The sequence below is a fragment of the Poromitra crassiceps genome (assembly GCF_964638095.1).
Source record: "Poromitra crassiceps genome assembly, chromosome: 9".
Lineage (NCBI taxonomy): Eukaryota > Metazoa > Chordata > Actinopteri > Beryciformes > Melamphaidae > Poromitra > Poromitra crassiceps.
This window is the reverse complement of record NC_139630.1, coordinates 23,213,964-23,234,377: the sequence shown is the minus strand read 5'-3', so window position 1 is coordinate 23,234,377 and position 20,414 is coordinate 23,213,964. Positions and strand designations below refer to the sequence as shown.

At 45.7% G+C, this 20,414-nt stretch overlaps 2 protein-coding genes across 2 annotated transcripts in view; one reads left to right on the top strand and one right to left on the bottom strand.

Moving 5' to 3' along the window:
* The window catches only part of LOC310782079 (serine/threonine-protein kinase PAK 6-like), a 217,573-nt gene that overhangs the window by 147,715 nt on the left and 49,444 nt on the right, over nt 1-20,414 (bottom strand). The gene's annotated exons all lie outside the window — the stretch shown is intronic.
* The window catches only part of LOC310782217 (centrosomal protein of 170 kDa protein B-like), a gene marked incomplete at both ends in the record, with an annotated part of 61,878 nt that overhangs the window by 26,117 nt on the left and 15,347 nt on the right, over nt 1-20,414 (top strand). Inside the window, 7 exon segments of the mRNA XM_083642899.1 lie at nt 69-1,279; nt 4,430-4,606; nt 5,205-5,319; nt 5,849-6,211; nt 8,247-8,644; nt 12,018-12,374; nt 16,352-16,519. Coding sequence (XP_083499025.1) covers nt 69-1,279; nt 4,430-4,606; nt 5,205-5,319; nt 5,849-6,211; nt 8,247-8,644; nt 12,018-12,374; nt 16,352-16,519 — 2,789 coding nt within the window.

Here is a 20,414-nt window from a genome sequence, read left to right as displayed (position 1 = left end):
ACAACTGCTAGCTTCTAGCTAAGTAATTATAATTTTCTTTTCTTTTTTATTCCTTCTTTGTTTGCTAGGTCACCATCATGAGGACGGAACGCAGAGTGACTCGGAGGACCTGGACCTGAAGGGAAAGAGGAGCAAGTCCCACCATTCTGCCCGCTCCCACCACTCTATCCAATCAGAGCAGTCAGAGTTGCACTCCATCCAATCAGAACACTCCGAGCTGCACTCCATCCAATCAGAGCAGTCTGAGCTGCACTCCATCCAATCAGAGCAGTCCGAGCAGACGGTCCAATCGGCTCAGTCTGTCTACGCCCAGCGGCAATACTCTCCGGCCGGGCTGGCCCCGCCCTCGCCTGGGCTGTCCCCGCCCTCGCCCGTGGCCCCCGAGTGCCTGCTGTCCCACAGTCCGCCTCAGCCTCGCTCCCCCACAACGGAGGCACCCAGGGAGGGTCCGCCCGAACACCTCAGCCAGCACGCCTTCATCATCGAGTTCTTTGACGACAACCCGCGCAAGAAGCGCTCGCAATCCTTCACCCATAACCCCGCCCACGCCGACTCCTACTCCGCCCTCAAAGCCAAGCTGGAGCGACGGAAAGGCGGGGAGAGGCCGGTGTCCATGCACGCTCACATCCCGCCCACCCAGCAGGTGACGGTGCCTCTGAAGGGCCAGGGCCACGGCGGGCCCCAGAGGTCCAGCTCTCTGAAGAGGGAGAAGACGGAAGGGGAGGCGCCCCCTGCTGGCCCCTCCTCCTCCTCACGCTCCTCCACGGGCATGCTGGTCAGACCCTTCGGCAGCGTGGGCAAGACGTCCAAGCTGGCCCAGGAGTTCGCCTCCGAGTTCCTAAAGGATTCCGGTCCGAGAGCCTCGTCCCCGACGAGGGACAAGACGATGTCGACTCCGCCGATGTCCGCACCTCCGGTGATGATGTCACCTGCTCACGCCCGCATCCCCTCCCCCCAGGAGCCTCCGGCCCCCTCCTCTGTGTCCTTCCCCTCGTCTCCCGTGCAGCCTCCGGCAGCCTCCCACGGCGTCCCCGTCCCGAGCCCGCCTCCTGCCCAGGTTCCTCTCAGTGATCCCTGGCAGAGTGCGTCCCCGGTCCACTCCTCTGGGCCCCCCGTGTGCCCCATGCCGCCCCTGGGCGTCCGCGGGGGAGAGCCCAAAGCTCCGCCCAGGCTGGTGAGGAACGAGGAGGACGACAGCCTGAGCGACGCGGGGACCTACACCATCGAGACGGAGTCCCAGGACAAGGAGGTGGAGGAGGCGCGCAACATGATCGACCAGGTGAGCTTACCTGGATCCTCACGCCTACTTTTTTACTTTTTTTTTTTACGTGTTTGTTGTTGTTTGTTGTTGTAATACTCATTTCGGCCACGGGAGTGCATCCCTACCCCATGTTCTAAAGATTGGAAGAAAGCATGAGTGCTTTTAATCCTAATTTACGACATGGGGAAGTGGTGCACTCTTGTGGCCGAAATGAGTATTACAGCAATAAACAATTAACCCCCTCCCCCCCCTCCCCCCCCATCCCCCCACATGCTTTGGGAAAACAACGTTTTAAAGATTGGGGGGAGGGGGTGGCACTTAGAAATATGATCCTGGCAAAAACCTTTTCCGCCTGTTCTTGAGTCATAAACACAGGAGAGAAAACTATTTATAGCACACTTGCCTACCACCGCGGAGACGTGGGTTCAATTCCCGGCAGCGGTACCTCTGGCTTTGTCCTACAGACACAATTGGCTGTGTCTGCAGGTGGGAAGGGAAGGGAGGGTTATGAGTCACGGTCGCTGCACTAGGGCCGGGGATGGGAACTCGGGGGGGGGGGGGGGGGGGGGGAGCATGATCCTCCCCTGCTGTGAAACTCCTCGCTGTCAGGTGAAATGAAGCGGCTGGTGACTGCACATGTATCTGAGGAAGCATGTGCTAGTCTACAACTCTCCCCAGATCGGAGCCGTGGAGCAACGGCCCGGGACAGCGGGGGAAAATTGGCCAATAGAGAGGTCCAGTAACGAGTCCGGAAATCATCGATGCTAACGCCCCTGGTTCCAAACAGTTTTCGCCTATGGGAGTTTTGAATGGGTTTTTGGCGCGATGCTTCTAATAATCTCTCTGGGCAACGCTGGCTTAATCAAACGCGAACCAGTGTTTAGTAACATCATCTTCACACATGAAGACCACTTTTATGAGTTTTGAAGCTTTTACATGCCGTTAAACGGTAGGAATGGGCATTTCTAGCAAAAACACTATTCGAAATTCGCTGGCCAAATTCGAATTTAATTCGAAATTCGGAAGAAAAAAAAAATGTAATTTTTTTTTTTTTTTTTTTTTTTTTTTTTTTTTTTGTGAGTGAAATGTTGCATTGTCTCCCCTGATTCTAAGTCTACGGCTTTATTAATTAATATAAAAAGCTTCTGCTGTGGATTTTTAGCTCAAACAAGCATTGCACCACTGAAGTAAAGAACATGTTACATGACATTGACATTTTCGAAAATAAAAAACAGTTTTGACAATCATGAGTGGTTCATTAAATATTTAGTAGGCTCAGGTCTGAGTGCCAAAGGGGTGCCAAAGTCACCCCCTCTCCCTCTTCATGGGATTTCATCCGCCATTCATTTTTCCATAAACCTTGCTTAAAATGCTTATAAAAATTGTTTTACTTGCTCAAACCAAGCGATTTGACTATACTTAGAATCAGGGGAGACAATGCAACATTTCACTCAAAAAAAAAAAAAAAAAAAAAATCGAATTTCGAATTTCAATAATAAAAGTCGACCTTGATAATAACAACGATTATTCGAAAATTCGAAATTCGATGCCCATCCCTATTAAACGGGCGGCTAGCTAGCAAACGGCTAAATGAGGCTACACTGCTGAGTCGATGTGGATATATACGTCAATAACGTCACCACTTCAAAGGGCGAACACGGAAATTCTCTTTCCCTCACCTGGTTCAGCCCCGTTCAGCCCGAGGTAATCAGTGCACACATCAACAACAGTCCAGGTTGAGTGCTGACGTGACGTGAAGCCTATGCGACAGTGTGTAGTTCAGGATTAGCTTAGCTCGAGCATTTTACTTCTAGGGCTCGCATTTACGCTACAAAACTCATGAAAGTGGTCCTCATGTGTGAAGATTATCCCGCTGAACCTTGGTTCGCGTTTGATTAAACTTGCGTTGCCCACAGACATTATTTGAAGCATATCGCCAAAAACCCATTCAAAAATCCCATAGACAGAAACAGTGTAGAACCAGGAAGTTCGGGACTTCCGCATTCAGCCTACAAAAATACGTCATCCCTGGACCTCTCTATAGGGGAGAAAACGAGAGAAAAATCAGATAAAAACTTCTTAACTCATGGAGTGCCAGCCACTTTTGGAGAACGGACGCTCCCAGTGCCAGAGTTTCAGAGCGTTTTCAGTGATTTCTCGAGGCCCACAGAATATTGTGTGATATTACTATGTAAACACCGAACACGCACAAAGAACGATGAGACTCTATTGTATCAGCAGCAAAAAAAAGTTTATTGATATCATTTTCCATTCTTTAGTTATCAGCCGGAGAAGATAGGTCAAAAACAGCAAATACAGGCGTTTCCATCTAGAAAGCTGAGATATTGAGCCTTTTGTGAAATATAGCATTTCAAGCAAATCACTGACTCTGAAGCTAATATTTTCTGACCTGAAACATCTGAACAGTAATTTCCTTCAATATAACAGCACCCCCACCCCTCTCTACTGCAAACTCCTCCTCCGTGGGTGTGTCTCTGGTGGCTCTGCTGAGTCTGCTCGCTCTGAGTGCTGCTTGTGTCAGGCGAGTCTGTGCTGCCTGGATGGCGGCCGCTCGTCGGGGCAGTCTGGATCAGGCTCGCTCGTTTCTGGGGTTTCGGTTATGAGCTGGGATGAAGCTGCGTCCGATTCTGGGCTTTCTGCTGCGCGTTTTAAAGTGTGCTGCACCCAGAGTCTATTTTCGGAGCCCCCCACCGTTGTGCGCTGGCTCCCAGCGCGACAGCGAAAAGCATGACATGAGAATGGTTTCATCACGGCTTTTTCTGCTGTTTTTACTCAACTTTCTCTAATCTGGAGAGCACTGTCGCCACCTAATGGGTCGGTAAAATAGGTTATACACATTCAACATGCCCCAAAATTTTACAGGAGATATACTAGGCTTTGATCCACGTCCCACCGTCAAAAAACGCAATTGACGACAATCGTCGTCATTGGCACTCTACGTCACTAAAGCAATTAACGACGATTGTCGTCATTGGCACTCAATGAGTTAAAAAGGAAAATTGAATAGCAGTTTCTCAGTTGCCCCTCGTGTCTTCCGTACTGAAGGCATAGCCCGCCCACGTGTTGAATAGCTTCAGGATGCATGAAACCTCTTGACCTTCCTTCCTCCAGCCTGCCTCTTCCTCATGCATGCTCTGTCCTCCTCAGGTGTTTGGTGTCCTCGACTCTCCAGAGTACAGTGGTGCCACCACAGGAGTGTATAGGCCCATAATAAATGATGGCAAGGATGAGCAAGCTAACCTGGCTAGCGATGGTAGCTCTGTGGATCCGTTGCATGGCTTTATCCCAGCCGCTCTCAGTGGCACCCCGACAGGCCCCATGCAGGTAAAAACCACTGCGAGACTGAATCATATAACCATAGACTGTACGAAACTATGGAGGTAGCCACCGTGACCTCACCCATAGCAGCTAGCGTGAGACCAGGGCTTTCCCACAGAGCCGCAGCGCCGCCTGCTATTGGTCCGTGATCGGCGAGCCGCACGATCACTGGACAGGCGACCTTGTCGAACACACCCCCCAAAGCGTAGTCTGCTGTATCATATGATTTGACTCTAAATGGGACCATCGTTTTCAAAATCAATTGAGGCTATTTGAAAGTGTTTACTGGGGTCATCAATGAAGTAGGGTCATTTTCCGATTGACTTCTATACAACCAGACTTATTTTGTGCAGCCAGTGGAGTTGCCCCCTGCTGCCCATTAGAAAGAATGCAGGTTTAAGGCACTTGTGCAGTGGCTTCATTTTTCACCCGCGGAGGTTGCCCCTTGATTATAAGGTGGACAAATAGGGATTACTACGTAGCATGTTCTCTTCCCAACGCATGTCCACACGTTTTGTTCTTCCCTTGGTTTCTCCTGTCATGTGTATCGTGTGTTTTGCTCCATCAAATATCCACCTCTGTCCTGGTGTCTTCTGTGTTCTAGCTCCCGTGTGATAACGCAGCAGCTCTAGAGGGACCTAAATGGGTCTCTCGCTGGGCCAGTCTGGCAGACAGCTATGAGCCTGGCTCCACCCCTCCTCAAGGGGAATTTCTTGATGGTGAGTTTTCAAAACTGTCATTCCACAGTTTGTGAGAAAAATGTGTAAATTAGTGTATTAATTTTGCAGTAAAATTAAAATATTGGACTTGGAGTTTTTTAGGCCTCTACGTCATCTTGTGATCATTCTTTTCCTGAAAAAACGGATACAGTACTGTACAATCAGATACATGCAGTGCCTAACCCCAACCACCAGGGGGCAGAAAGCATGCACCAGGGGACCTTCAATTGGTCGATAGGGCAGCACGGTGGAACAGTGGTTAGCACTGTCGCCTCACAGCGGTTCATTGGTTTGTAAATTATTCTATAGTGAAATCGGGTTGAAAATGTATTGGATAATTTATCTGTAAATCCATCAATCATATTTGATTTGATTTGATTTGATTAATAAACAGTAAACACACAAGAATTTGAATTTCCTGGCCATTATTTGATGGTTCAGGCTTTACCGGATTAAATAAATACAATAGGTGTCCACTGATTACATAAAAGCTGTGACGATGAGCTGTGATGTTATATATTTTTTGTAGATCCGCGCTTCCTGAATAGGTCAGTGGGGGGGCACAGCTATGACAACTCTGAGTCTGAGTCCAGCCACAGCTCCCGCACCAGAAGGCTGTTGCCTCAGGTGCCCCCGGAGAAGTCTCCAGAAAACCCCGCCCCCAGCATCTTGATCCGCCACGAGTCTTACCAAGAAACCCCGGACAGAGCGTCCGCCTCGGCTCCGCCGCGCCCACAGGACTCCGCCCAGCGCCTCTCCGTCCAGGACGACGTGGACCCGGACAGCCTGAGCGATGCCAGCCGCTCCGACGACGGCCCCGTCCTGGAGAGAGCCCGGAGGCACCAGGCCCGCGCCGCAGCCAAGCCCCCCGGGGACGCTGGCCCTCAGGCCCGTGCCGCGGCCAAGGCCCCCGCGGACCCTGGCCCTCCGCTCAGAGGTCAGCAAAAACAGAGTTCCTAAACACAGGGTTCTAAACACAGGGTTCTCCCACGGGTCCTTGAAATCGTTGAACGTTTGTGAATTTGAGAGAAAAAGAAAATCTAAGCCTTGAAAGACATGGATGTGGGTCATTGAAAGTGCTTGAGTTTAACGTTAGTAAATAGGTTTAACACAGCACAGTTGAGAAGTGTTGACACATTCTCTTGTTAATAGACTGCTAGTTCTCATTATAAACATTCTCAGTGTTGTAACAGTAATTAACCTCGATCCGTGTCTCAAACTATGGCGTCTTTTTCAAAGTCCAAGACTTTTCCAGGCTCAAATTTCCAGATTACTCTGTACATTTCTCCAACCATATTTGACACCTGAGTATAAATACCTAGATGATTATTAGGTAAATAAATGGTTTTAAAGCCCCATTCAGCAGCTTTTCCAAGTTTTGCTATTGGAGAAACAGCGCCCTCTGGGCGCAATAGTATCATATCGATATCGCCATTCAAAGTCAACAAAACACAGCGCCAGAAAGCTCTATGTACATGTTGTGACATCGGGTACTCTCCACGTGATGAAATAATAATCCATAGTTATGTGAAACATTATTTTCGTAACAAAAATCCGCACCGAGTTACTTCCTTGTTTTCATGAACACAACGCTTCTGCTGTACAGCGCATGTGCGCATGCTGCCTCTGTGACGCCGGCACAAAAATGCTTAGTCCCAGGAGAGGCCTTTGGAGGGCGCTGTGGGACCAATAGAGGTGACATTCTCCCTGTTACAAGTCACTAGTCGGGTTTCCATCCACCTGTTTTGATGCGAAATTTCAATTTGCGCATAAAAAACTGAGTGGAAACGCTGCCTAATTCGCAAAAACCTCCAAATATCGCAAAAAAGTGTTCACGCGTTGTGTTCAAAGTGTTCAAAGTCGGGTGTATCGATAAAAGGAAAATGCCAAACGTGCGGTGGAAACAGTTTAAGCGATATTCCGTTGTCTCTCCATTCAAAAACAACACAGTTTGCCTTGATCACTGCAATACCCGCCGTGGTAAACAGAAGAAGACTGGGATATTAACTTTAAGGCGACTCACTTCTAGAATTGAATGAAATTGTATTCACTTACTATCTGCTCCGTGGATTATAACGTTATGCTTGCCGAGTCGCACCTGGTAATCCAGAAATGGCGTTATGGTACCTTTGTCTACTTGTAGATCATCAAGAAACTTTAAATTAATAACGTTAGATGTGTTTAATGGAGCTGTATATCGAGTCTAGCAGCTGATCAGCAGCTCAGACAGCCTCAAACACGAGGTGATTGACAGCTCTATAATTCGCAAAATAGCAGTGGATGGAAATGCGCATTGTTTCGCATTTTATTTTGCCGACTTTCTGAAAATTCGATTAAAAGTTGTGATACATTTGGATGGAAACCCAGCTAGAGTACCATCTTCAATGACTAAAAAGCTGTTATATTAAGGTGAAAAAGTTACTGATTAGGGCTTTAAAATCCAACTGTTAGTATGTAGGCCTATGTTACATTCTGAGTATGTATGCGGCCGCACACTCATACGCCAAAAGTTGACGTTCCACTGTCAAACATCTCTGCCAAAGAGCAAGTAAACTAACCGGTGCTACCTATACTGGTATATTATTATATTATTGTTACCCCATATTTTTGGTCTCTTTTTTAAAATGAGAACCGGAAATCAGTTGAAAAAAGTTAAATAATTTAATTTTCACGGTGTCTGTGCATGACTCTCACACGCAGCGATAAACATTTTGGCTGCGCTGTCTGCTCCAAACGCCATTAAAAACACTCAGCTTGTATCATATATACATTATACTTTTTTATTTGACAAATTCTGAATTTATTATTTTCTAAAACAGAATATGGGCAATAGCCTGGAAACATTTCCACCTTCTCTTTCAAATGTTCTATACTTAACCAGACCTGGAAATTACTAAAAGCAAATTCCATATTTTTCTATACTGTAGGAACCCTGGAGAAGACATCCCCCTCGACCAAATCCACCTGCTTCTACATCGGTTCTGAAGAGAGCCCGGCGAGACCCGAGGCCCGGAGCCCGGTGCCGTCCGACCGGGTACGAGAACCCCCGGCCAAAGCCCCTCCCACCACCGTCCTGATCCGCCACCTGAGCGGCTACGAGCCCCAGAGGACTGGCGTCAAACCCAACACCTCCGCCCCCAACCTCCAGACCCAGGACAGGGACTCTGTCTGCATGTCGGCATCCCTGGTCCGGCAGGAGAGCTTCACGCGGGAGCGGCCCAGCGACACGGCCCAGATGAAGAGGCTTCCCCACATCTCCAGCCACCCCTCCCTCAGAGACATGGAGGAGAGGAGGGAGGCCGCCCCAGACGCACAGTCCTTCCTCACAGAGGCCGAGGTAAGGCTGGACCATTATGGCCAAAATCTATATAATAATAATAATTGATAGCACTTTTCTAAGTACTCAAAAATGCTTTATGATAGACAAAATAAAGAAAATACAGACACACATACAAATACAAGATACAAGATACGAGTTACAGACTGAAAGATGATAATGAAGATGGCAGAAGAAGAAGGTGTTGTAGGCTTTTTTGAAAAGGTGTTGAAAGGAGTTTTCTTTTTTTAACAGAGTGAGTCTGAGTTTCGGATGTTTGAAGGGAGGGAATTCCAGCGGGTCGGGGCAGTGATGGCAAACGCTCTGTCCCCCATGATGCAGTGCTTGTTCCTGGTGATGGGGCTCAGGAGGTTGTTCCTGGTGATGGGGGTCAGGAGGTTGTTCCTGGTGATGGGGCTCAGGAGGTTGTTCCTGGTGATGGGGCTCAGGAGGTTGGCCTCAGCTGATTTGAGGTGGCGGGTGGGGGAGTGGCGATGGAGGAGGTTTGACAGGCATGAGCGGGTGAGATTATTGAGAGCTTTGTAAGTGATGAGGAGAATCTTGAAATGGATTTGGTGCTGTATTGGAAGCCAAGCCAGTGAAGGTGTTGAAGGATGGGTGCGATGTGTTCTCTGGAGCGAGAGTGGGTAGGCAACCGCTTAGCTGAGTTCTGAACGTATTGTAATTTTTGGAGGACAGTGGAAGGGAGGCCATAAAGTTTGCTGTTTCAATAGTCTAATCTGGAGGTTATCAAGGCGTGGAGAGGGTCGGCCAAAGTCGTGCAATATTACGGAGGTGAAACAATTATGTTTTGGTGATGTTGAATATATATATATATATATATATATATATATATATATATATACACAGTATACAGGTATACCGTCATCTCCAATGTTGACTCCATGGCTACGGCCTAGCTTCTATGTAACCCCAATTCTTTTTGTAGCCAGTGGAGTCGCCGCCCTGCAGGCCATTCAAAAGAGCTAGCTAGCCCACTGTGAATGAGTTTGGTTTGCCCTGGCCTGAACAAGCTTAGTTTGCTAACAAATTATATGTATTCAGTTATCCTAAAAACTGTTGCTTGTTATATTAAGTGCGTTTTTCAACATCTAAACTTGTGTAATATGGGGAAGATTTGTGCAATTTCACGGTTGCTTACTTGTTACCGTTTTCACCAGTACGGCAACCATTTTAGGGCATCCTCGTCCGTCAGAGTATAGGATATCGTTCCTCAGTCTAAGCGTTGTCAGTTGTCATGTCTCCTATAGTAAACCGTCGAGTGTGCTCTGAAACACCTTCAGTCCTCACACGAAAACGCTGTCATTCCTCCTGCAGACTAGCTGTCAGACATCACTCAAACTAGCTGTCAGTCATCACATGAAAACGCTGTCATTCCTCCTGCAGACTAGCTGTCAGTCATCACATGAAAACGCTGTCATTCGTTGTTTTTGGTTGTTCTTCCGTGAAATGAAATGAGCAACAATTTCTTACAACTTCACTTTCGGTTGAGTGATTTTGCCTTCAAAATAAAAGCGTGTTTTTATTTATTTACAATAGATTAAAGTAGTAATCCATGAGACCCAACAGAATTAACATCGTAACACTAAGAGGAACATCTAGTTTAATCTTTGATTATTAAACTAGATGTTCCTCTTATGACATCGACAACGTTTTTGTGTGAGACGTGAGGAGTGATGCCTGACAGCTAGTTTGAGTGATGTCTGACAACTAGTCTGCAGGAGGAATGACAGCGTTTTAGTGTGAGGACTGAAGGTGTTTCAGAGCACACTCGACGGTTTACTATAGGAGACATGACAACTGACAACGCTTAGACTGAGGAACGATATCCTATACTCTGACGGACGAGGATGCCCTAAAATGGTTGCCGTACACCAGACCGTGTCACATATATCGTTGCTGTTGCGGCACATCATATGGGCGATATATACTGATTAGGGCTGCACGATATTGGAAAAAACTGACATTGCGATATTCCCCGCCCATGCGATATATATTGCGATATGAAAAAATACAGATTTTCACCAGATTACCAGAATAGCTCTATTTGAAAGAAAATAATATTTCTAGAATGATTGGGATGATTTTGTAGAGGAGTCCATCTGATTTTGGAGGGGAAATTAGGTATTTTAATGTTTCTCAACCACTGGGCTGTGACAGGCCTCAGAGCGTCATCTATCAGGGTGCATACACATTTTGACCAATGGATTTCCATGACTTACATACATGAAAAAGTGAGTTATGACATTCTACTTTAAAATGTCACTAGCCTATACTTCACTTAGTGTAATGCAGCCTTTAAAACCAGGGAAAGACAACATGTATGCTGTATCACCATATTACCATCCAACATCTAAGATCATATAGTCTCAAATCACAATATGGATATAAATTTGATATATTGCCCACCCCTAATATTGAGTGCCAGAATCTACCTCCCAATGATGCTATTTGCAGAAAAACATTAGATTTAATTGATTATAATCACTGCTTTCAACTTCTTTCGTTCTAACGTTTCAAGAAATCAACAATGAAACACCGCTGCCACTTCACACATGGTTACTTCACACACTTGGTCTGACCCCCCTCCAGAAACTACCAAGTGGTACGCTCCGCATTTGGGGAGTTCCGGTTTTTGAGCGCACGCAGGGCAGTACAGAGACGAGGATTCACATGCAGCCGACCGGTGACAAACAATTCATTCGTGAAAAGTAATAAATATATATTTAATTGCCCAGCTATGTCTATTGTCTTTTTATTTTCACCGACATGTTTTGTGTAAATGAGTCGCTATGTATGATTACCTCTACCGTAACGTTACTGCTATCATCTGATGCATCATCAGACTGAGGGGGAGAGAGAGCTGCGGTGATACACGGACAACTTCTCAGTAATCACTTTAGCCTTCGTGTCATAAGTTGCGGTCTTGCTTTTTGGTGTTTCAAGAGTAAATATCTCCACTCCACGGACATGTTGAGTTACAGCAGCCAGCCTGCTGTATGCAAGCTGTGGACAAGTCCGCCTCGCAATCACATCGTTTACAGACAGGCTACTGTCAGCAACGCAACATAAGCAAAAACAATTCAATTTTGCTCTCTGTGCATGTTTGTTGTGTTGAAGCTAAGCATTAAATGAGTGAGTACAGTAGCGGGGCGTCTCTCTCCTTTGAGAGAGCCTGCATTTCACTCAGTAGGCTACCCCTAAAGTGAAAGTTTATCAAGCAACATGACGAGTTAATTTGCTTTTGACATCGCACGTCCTGCGATGTGACTATCGCGCATGCGCACATCGCAATGTCGATGTGTAAACGATATATCGTGCAGCCCTAATACTGATATATTGATTTGTGGTCCACCCCTAGGCGGACGGGACACTGTCCTCTCTGGACACTAGGTTCCACTCGTCTGGCTCCGGCCGCAGCTCCAAAAGAGGAGGCTCCTCCAGCCACATGGACGACTCCCTGTCCGGTGAGTCGGACGTGGACACGGCGAGCACCGTGAGCCTGGTGAGCAACAAGAACACCGCGGTGACGACCTCCTCCGCGGCGCCCAAGAAGCGGCCGGGCATCAGCGGCCTGCAGAAGGAGAAGTCTTCCTCCAGCCCGTCCATCCAGGAGAAGGGCCGGCAGCTCAGCGCCCGCGAGCGTCTGACCGAGAAACGGCGAAACCAGACGGCCACGGACTCGTCGAGCAAGGCCGAGGCGGCCAAGCGCTTCCAGGTAGGGTAGAGCGGCAAAACGAGTTTTTAACTTGGGGATCGTGCACACAACTATCGACGGTGTCATGATAGAGTGCCAACCCCACGCCCTCTTCCGCGTTCAGCATACGCACCAAGGGATTTCATCCACCATTTATTTTTCCATAGACATTTCGTAAAATGCTTATACAAATAGTTGTACTTGCTCAAACCAAACGATTCAGCTTCGAATCAGGAGAGTCCATACAGTATAACTCGGGCGGGGGGGGGGGGGGGGATTAAAATGTATTTATTTTCAGAAACAGTTTATGTTGTAGTGTTCACTATATTAAGCATAGGTTATTTCTTCACTATAAAGAGCAATGTGCTACTGACATCTGGTTCAAATGAAAACATAATATATTCAAATTAAAAACATGTATAGACGGTTTTAACTCGACAACAAAAACATTCTAAATTGTCCCTAGCTTACTTCCTGTTGCAGTGTTTGCTAATACAATAGCTGGCAGGAAATAAGCCAGGTTTCAAACAGTTCCCTAGCAACACAATTCCATGAAAACCATCTATAGTCCAGAACCTTAATATGTAACGTTACCCCTGGATAGATCCAGAAGATCTCCATGTGCCCAGCTGAGAAGGAGTACCCTCCCTCTGGCAATTGAGTTGGGCATGTTCAATTCCATTGTTGAAGAGAGACTGTACTGCAGGGATACTCAACTTGCTTTGCCCGGGGGCCACTTTCGTGAAATGATAGAAGGCCAGGGGCCAGTTAATAAACAAACAATATACATTTTTCTGTAGCGGATTGTAGGTTTTTGGGGTGTCAGCCGGAGTTTAGTCTGACAATGTTGTGCACACCGGATAGTTAGTTAGGTTAAGTTAGTTAACTCATTCATGGCCAGTTTAGGACTGCCAATATTTAGCACAGGCCAAAGATTTTCATAATTGTTGGTCATCTTTCAAGACCCACAGTAAATTATCTATTAGCACCAAAGTGATTTGCAATACCTCAAAATGAAGATGTACGTCTCTGGGTTCACCAGGGAAAAAAGTGAGCTTTTAGCATGTTCTGTACTCTACTTATAGCCATTTATATACACCCTGTTTTCACCAAAAAGGTCTCTCTGAGAAGACAAACAGGAGAAAAGGCCATTTTTGTAAAGCACACAATCTCAGGCAGAACTCGCTCTCAATTCTTTTATTTTGAACTGTATTGACATCAGACATGTAAATATTATTCGTTATGACACAAATGAAAAAAAAAAAAATATATATATATATATATATATATATATATATACATGAATTGCTTTTTTTACATTCAACAATACAGTTTACTCAGTGTGAGTGAGTGTGTAGACAGACACACAGACAGACAGACAGACAGACAGACAGACAGACAGACACACACACACACACACACACACACACACACACACACACACAGAGAGAGAGTTCTGTCCACAGCTGCTGCTGGATCGCACCTCCTTCCCCCGCAAATTAGCATAGGAGGGGAACACCCATCTGGTCTGAGATCAGCGTCTAGCCTCCTCTGCATCGTTTTCCTCCTCTCGTTCGGGCTGGGACGAATGCTGCGACACAGGAACGGGTCCGGCTTGGCTTTGGGACCAGGCGCTGGAACCGGATCGATCATGTTCGTCACGGGTTTGACTACCGCGAACAAATCAATCCAGGTTCGCCCTGCAGCAAGGCGACCAGTGCAGCGCGCCGAGGGGCATTTCAATGGCGTTTCTCCTCTGCACAAGGAAGCGCGTTTCTCTGTTTTTCCTCCTGCTCATTTCAAACAACAGCTGCGGTATGTGTTTGATCGCGTGTTGTCGGCTTGTCTTTGAGGCTAGGGACCTTATAACATGTCAGAGGCTGGGGAAGTCTTTGAACTACGCGCTGCACTAATAAAAACAAAAACACGTCAAACACGTCATTGGCCCTCTGGGCTATTCCTGATAACACGTCAAAGACGTCTTTGGCCATGAATGAGTTAAGTACCGTAAATTCCGCACTATAAGCCGCACCGGAGTATAAGCCGCACCTGCAAAATTGCCTGTTTGTTACATATATAAGCGCACCGGACTATAAGCCGCGGGTGTTTTAATGGTATTTCTTTTCTTTTTTTTTTCTTTTTTTTATTGTGTTTTAATGTTTAATTACCATATGTAAGGGTTCATGCACAGAGGGGATTGTCGGGAAAGAGATGGCTGTTTGAGGAAGCTCCCATTTATTAACATTTCAACAAAACAACATAACACAACACCACCTGTGTTTTTTTTTTACAGTGCACACAGTGTCCGCGGTGTGGTGAAAAGAGGGCAAGAGAGGAAATTAAAACAGAAGTGGATTTATAGTTAGAAAGAGTGCTAAAAAAGAGAGATTTTTTTTTTTTTTTTTTTTTTTTGGGGGGGAAAAAAAATCCATAGATAAGCCGCACCGGACTATAAGCCGCAGGGGCCAAAAAAGGCCAAAAAACGGGGAAAAAGCAGGAATCTGCGGGATTCCCTCAATCCTGTACCCAATCTCAGACTGTATTCTCTAAATCGCACACCAGCTATTTCTGTCTGTTTGTTTGTTGCTCCGTGAGGTTACAAGCGCCCCATGCATACAGCAGGCTGTTTCGCCAGCCGGGGTCTGGCAGGAGGGAGGAGGCGCAGGCAGCCTGCACTGCGCTGAGAGGAAAAAACTTTTGCACAACTTTTAACAAGAATCACGAAAAGTCCCCAAACTAAAATGAAAAAGGGACTATATGGCAACTTGGACGAGGGAATGACGTAGAGAAATCTCGCATTGTGTTACCCCAGAACGGGGGGTTTGTCGTATTGTGCGGTGTGCTGCTGTAACGAGCCCATGCCACTTTGCTCTCGTAACGTAGTTTAACACACTGCCATAGAGTTACATGCAGAAAAATAATTAAATTTCTAGTTCGCCACTGAATTACCAAATTGATATAACTTTCAACCATTTTGAGCAAAGCTCTTTCCATACAGGCCACCAGCGTTGGCTAATTGTTGATATTTATACAGATATGGCCCCTCTCAAATAAATTATTTTTGAGGCAATAGGCAAACTGTAATGGCGTCGATTTCCGAAAAAAAATCTGGACTTCAACACAGCCAAAGAGTCCAGTATAGACAAGAGCATATGTCATTTCTTGGTTTTTTCCATAGGTATTTTCAAATCACTGTTCTAATACATATCTAGGGGGTTAGTCCCCCTTTAAGATGACAACCGCTCCTTCTCCCTCATTTTTAAAAATCGAAAATAACCAATCAGGGTCATCTAGAACCTAACTAGCCAATCATCACAGAAAACAAAACACAAGCTTTCAACACATTCTCACTCCCAATTCATGACAAAGGGATTGGCTCCAGCCGCGGCTTATAGTCCGGAATTTACGGTACATACATAAGTGCCTGGGTAGCAAGCAGACGGCAGTATTTGACAATTTAGCAGCTAAATTATAGATTATTGAAAGATATTCCATATTCCAGACTGAAATGCTATAACAATGAACATTTGGACACTTATTCAGCGGGTATCTTGCATGTTGTGTTCAGGTGCACTGTTTTGCAATTCCATTGCGGGCCACACAGGCCCGCGGGCCGCAAGTTGAGTATCACTGCTGTACTGTATGTGAACTGGGGGTCGTGGATTTTTTGTGTCATTGTACGTTATGAACCAAGACTGCTTTTATTTGAGAAAATGCAAAATAGAAGCCTGAATTGTTTTGGTCAAGAGATGATGTTATGATGTTAGATGATGGTTATTCATGACAACGTTTTCAGTGTAGCCAGTTTTATTGGGAGCGCATGGAAACTGAGAATAGAGAAGTTGTTTATTTGACTGTTTGACTTTGAATATTAGTTACAGTTTTTTGTTTTGTTTGTTTGTCTGGATGAACTCAGTGTATCTGGGTCTTGTAAGGCTCATACGGGCTGGGCACCTTGTGGTGCACGACACATAGATAAAGACTATCTATGTATGCAGATGCGGCGCAGCGCGGGAACCCGCGGCTCGCTGGACCTGTCGGAGGGCCAGCAGGGTTCTGCTCAGCACTGGACCGAAGCCGCGTCATCTGACCACGAAACGCCACGGCCGCCCGGCCACAGCAAGAAACTCACCACCCCGCTTCAGAAAGAAGACGTCGGGAAGACGGTAGGGGTGGGATGATACATCAGTCTAAAATTTAAATCGATGTATTGTTATAAAGATCGATATCGATGCAAAGTGAAAATATTAATATATATACGTATATCATCATCTTTAAGATAAACATTGTAAATCCAAAGTGATGAAGCATAGATGTGCATGGCTTATGTTCATAATTGAAAGGTCATCAAGGGTCTGATGGTTTTTCCCCCACACGAAAAAAAATTATATTATCTTGTTAAAATCCTTAAAGGAGAACTAACCTCCAAAACACTTTTTTTCAGCTTTTAACCAATATATATGACTTTGGGGGTGATGTGTGAAGAATTCTGGTCAGAATTTCCACATTTGACACCAAACTGTTGCCATTTTACCATTTGTATCATTTTTCAGCAGCATACCTGGCATAAGCGCCCTCTTAGGGTCAAAGACTGCTTTTTTTTTTTCTCTCAAATGAATGGGAGATTTGGTACAACCTGACGTCAGGTTGTCCCCAAAGACTATGGGATTTCAAGATAATTACTCCCCTACCCCCCCTGTACCCTTTCGGCTCCTCAGAACTCCAAGCCTATTCCTATTGAAGTTTGCTCTTAAAATACTGAACCAAACGTCGTCAAAGTTGGCACATGTCTTAATTATAGTTAGTTTCCCGCTGAATGTGTCATTACTTTATTGATATCTTACCTGGATAAGCTCGAATGATGATGTTTATATTATCAGTCCGAGTTGCAAGCACTGTCTCCAGCCCAGGCAGGCGAGAGTCGTACTGTTACATGGACGAGCCCCAAGCTCCGCGGGCGCGCGCAGCAGGCCAGCAGCAGCTGGGCTCTCTGTGCTCTGAGAGCAGCAGAGAGAGCAGTCTGATATTTCCGCAAACAAATATAGTCGCAGTTTAGCGCACATGTAAAATATAACGCTATACTACGACGTGACAACGTGACAAAGCTTCTCTAAACACATCGGCTACTATCATATTTCCCTGCATCCCTCCTACTGAGATTATATCGGTAATGATTTTGGACAGACTGAATGCGCGGAGGAGAAGGAGAGATCTGCAGCTCTGCCCTGAGTAGCCCTGATAGACACTCGCCTCGCTCCGACTACTGTGCCCGTCTGTGAAAAGCGTCCTGTCCAGTCGCACCTTCGCAAACAGATGCGGGATTCCCTCAATCCTGTACCCAATCTCAGACTGTATTCTCTAAATCGCACACCAGCTATTTCTGTCTGTTTGTTTGTTGCTCCGTGAGGTTACAAGCGCCCCATGCATACAGCAGGCTGTTTCGCCAGCCGGGGTCTGGCAGGAGGGAGGAGGCGCAGGCAGCCTGCACTGCGCTGAGAGGAAAAAACTTTTGCACAACTTTTAACAAGAATCACGAAAAGTCCCCAAACTAAAATGAAAAAGGGACTATATGGCAACTTGGACGAGGGAATGACGTAGAGAAATCTCGCATTGTGTTACCCCAGAACGGGGGGTTTGTCGTATTGTGCGGTGTGCTGCTGTAACGAGCCCATGCCACTTTGCTCTCGTAACGTAGTTTAACACACTGCCATAGAGTTACATGCAGAAAAATAATTAAATTTCTAGTTCGCCACTGAATTACCAAATTGATATAACTTTCAACCATTTTGAGCAAAGCTCTTTCCATACAGGCCACCAGCGTTGGCTAATTGTTGATATTTATACAGATATGGCCCCTCTCAAATAAATTATTTTTGAGGCAATAGGCAAACTGTAATGGCGTCGATTTCCGAAAAAAAATCTGGACTTCAACACAGCCAAAGAGTCCAGTATAGACAAGAGCATATGTCATTTCTTGGTTTTTTCCATAGGTATTTTCAAATCACTGTTCTAATACATATCTAGGGGGTTAGTCCCCCTTTAAGATGACAACCGCTCCTTCTCCCTCATTTTTAAAAATCGAAAATAACCAATCAGGGTCATCTAGAACCTAACTAGCCAATCATCACAGAAAACAAAACACAAGCTTTCAACACATTCTCACTCCCAATTCATGACAAAGGGATTGGCTCCAGTATTCGTGATGTCATGAATCATGCTGGTTGAAAATAGCCTTTTCAGTGAGCTCAGATAAACTTTCCACGTTCAGCAGATGATTGTGGAAACTGTCTTCTAGTGTCAAACTCTGCACAGACACCATTTTGCACAGTGAAGCTCAGACATCCAACTGTAGGAACATGAAGAAATACTGATTTTGACTTTAGGGGGTCTTTAAGTTAACACGTTCACTGCCATTGACGAGTTGATACGTCAAAAAAAAATCCAACGGTTGACTGCCAATGACGAGTTGATACGTCAAAAAAAAAAAAAAAAAAAATTGACGGTGGGACGTTGATCCAACCCTTTTACATCTCTTATATAAATATTGGAGCCACCGAACGTGTACAACCCATTCCACCGACCCACTAAGTGGCGACAGTGCTCTCCAGACTAGAAAAAGCAGAGCCAAAACTGCAGGGGAACGCGCGATGAAACCATTCTCATACTGTAAAATGGATTGGCGAAAACGCTTTCGCTTTCGCGCTGATTGCTGGCGGTGGGGGATTGCAAATTTGCATAATAGATTATGGGTGCAACACACTTTGAAACGCGCAGCATAAATAAGACCAGAATCGCAAAAGAAACCCCGTTTCTTGGGGTTTCTCAACCGAAACCCCAAGAAACGAGCGAGCCCATCCTCGCCCAGCGGCCGCCAGCAGACAGGAGCAGCAGCAGCAGCAGCAGCAGAAACGAGCTTGTGACACGCCCGCTGCAGCCAAGAAGAACACACACGGAGGGAGGAGTTTGAAGTAGAGGGGGGTTTCCTGCTGTTATGGAGGAAATTACTGTTCAAAACTATTGTTTAGATGTCTGACGTCTTACTGATGCCAAAAATGAATGGTTAAAGTGACTGTTCTATCGCATTTCACAAAAAGCTATTTATCTCAGCTTAAATTTTCAGACGCTGAAACCATGCTGTATTCAAGTGCTAATGCCTACATAACTACTAACTCTACAAACTAACTCTTTTAGACAGAGAAAGCACACATTCTATTAGTTCTTTTGAGATATTTTGTGTTCACAAAATCTTAGCAGAAAAGAATCCTCGGGTCTTGAAAGATGAGCCAGAATCCTCAAAAAAACCCTCTGGCAGAAGCTACCTACAGTAAAAAAAAAACGGCTGGCAGTGAATGTGTTAAAGGTATACTATGCAACTATTTCATAAAAAAAAAATATTGTTATCCTTATAGAAAGGTTTCCCCTCAAAAACATAAATTCTGACACACTAAATCAGAGGTTCTCAAATGTTTTTCAGCCACGGACCCCTTATGCTTATAAGATAGAAAATATACCGGGGACCCCCTCATTCTGATTTGTGATTTTGGGCTCAGCTTGTTTCCACAGTAACGTGCTTGACATTTAAATTGATAGGTTTGTCAGATTAGAATGTAATCCATGAACCATTTTAGATTTGAAGCATAACATATTTTCGTTGAACTATGAAGCTTTTACACACAAAAAAAGTCCCCGTCCCCCTGAAAACGTTTTGCGGACCCCCTGGCAAAGTGCCATGGACCCCTGGAGGTCCCCGGACCCCCATTTGAGAACCACTGCACTAAATACTGTGGCAGTGTGTTTGTGGTCAGACGCTGCCCCCTGCCTGATTTTGGTGCCGTTTACATTTTGTTTGGACGTGGTCGGTACGGATTTGGCTTTGGAGCTCATACCTCGATGGTTTGGAGCTATGTGTGTGTTTAATTGTGCTTTTATACCATAACCGCTGGGAAACTATCCAGGAAAAAAAGTTGAATCCCTGCGTTTCAACGGTTTGCCGGCACTCTCTCTGTCCTCATAAACACAGCCTCGCTCGACCACAAAAATACACACAGGGCACAACGTCTC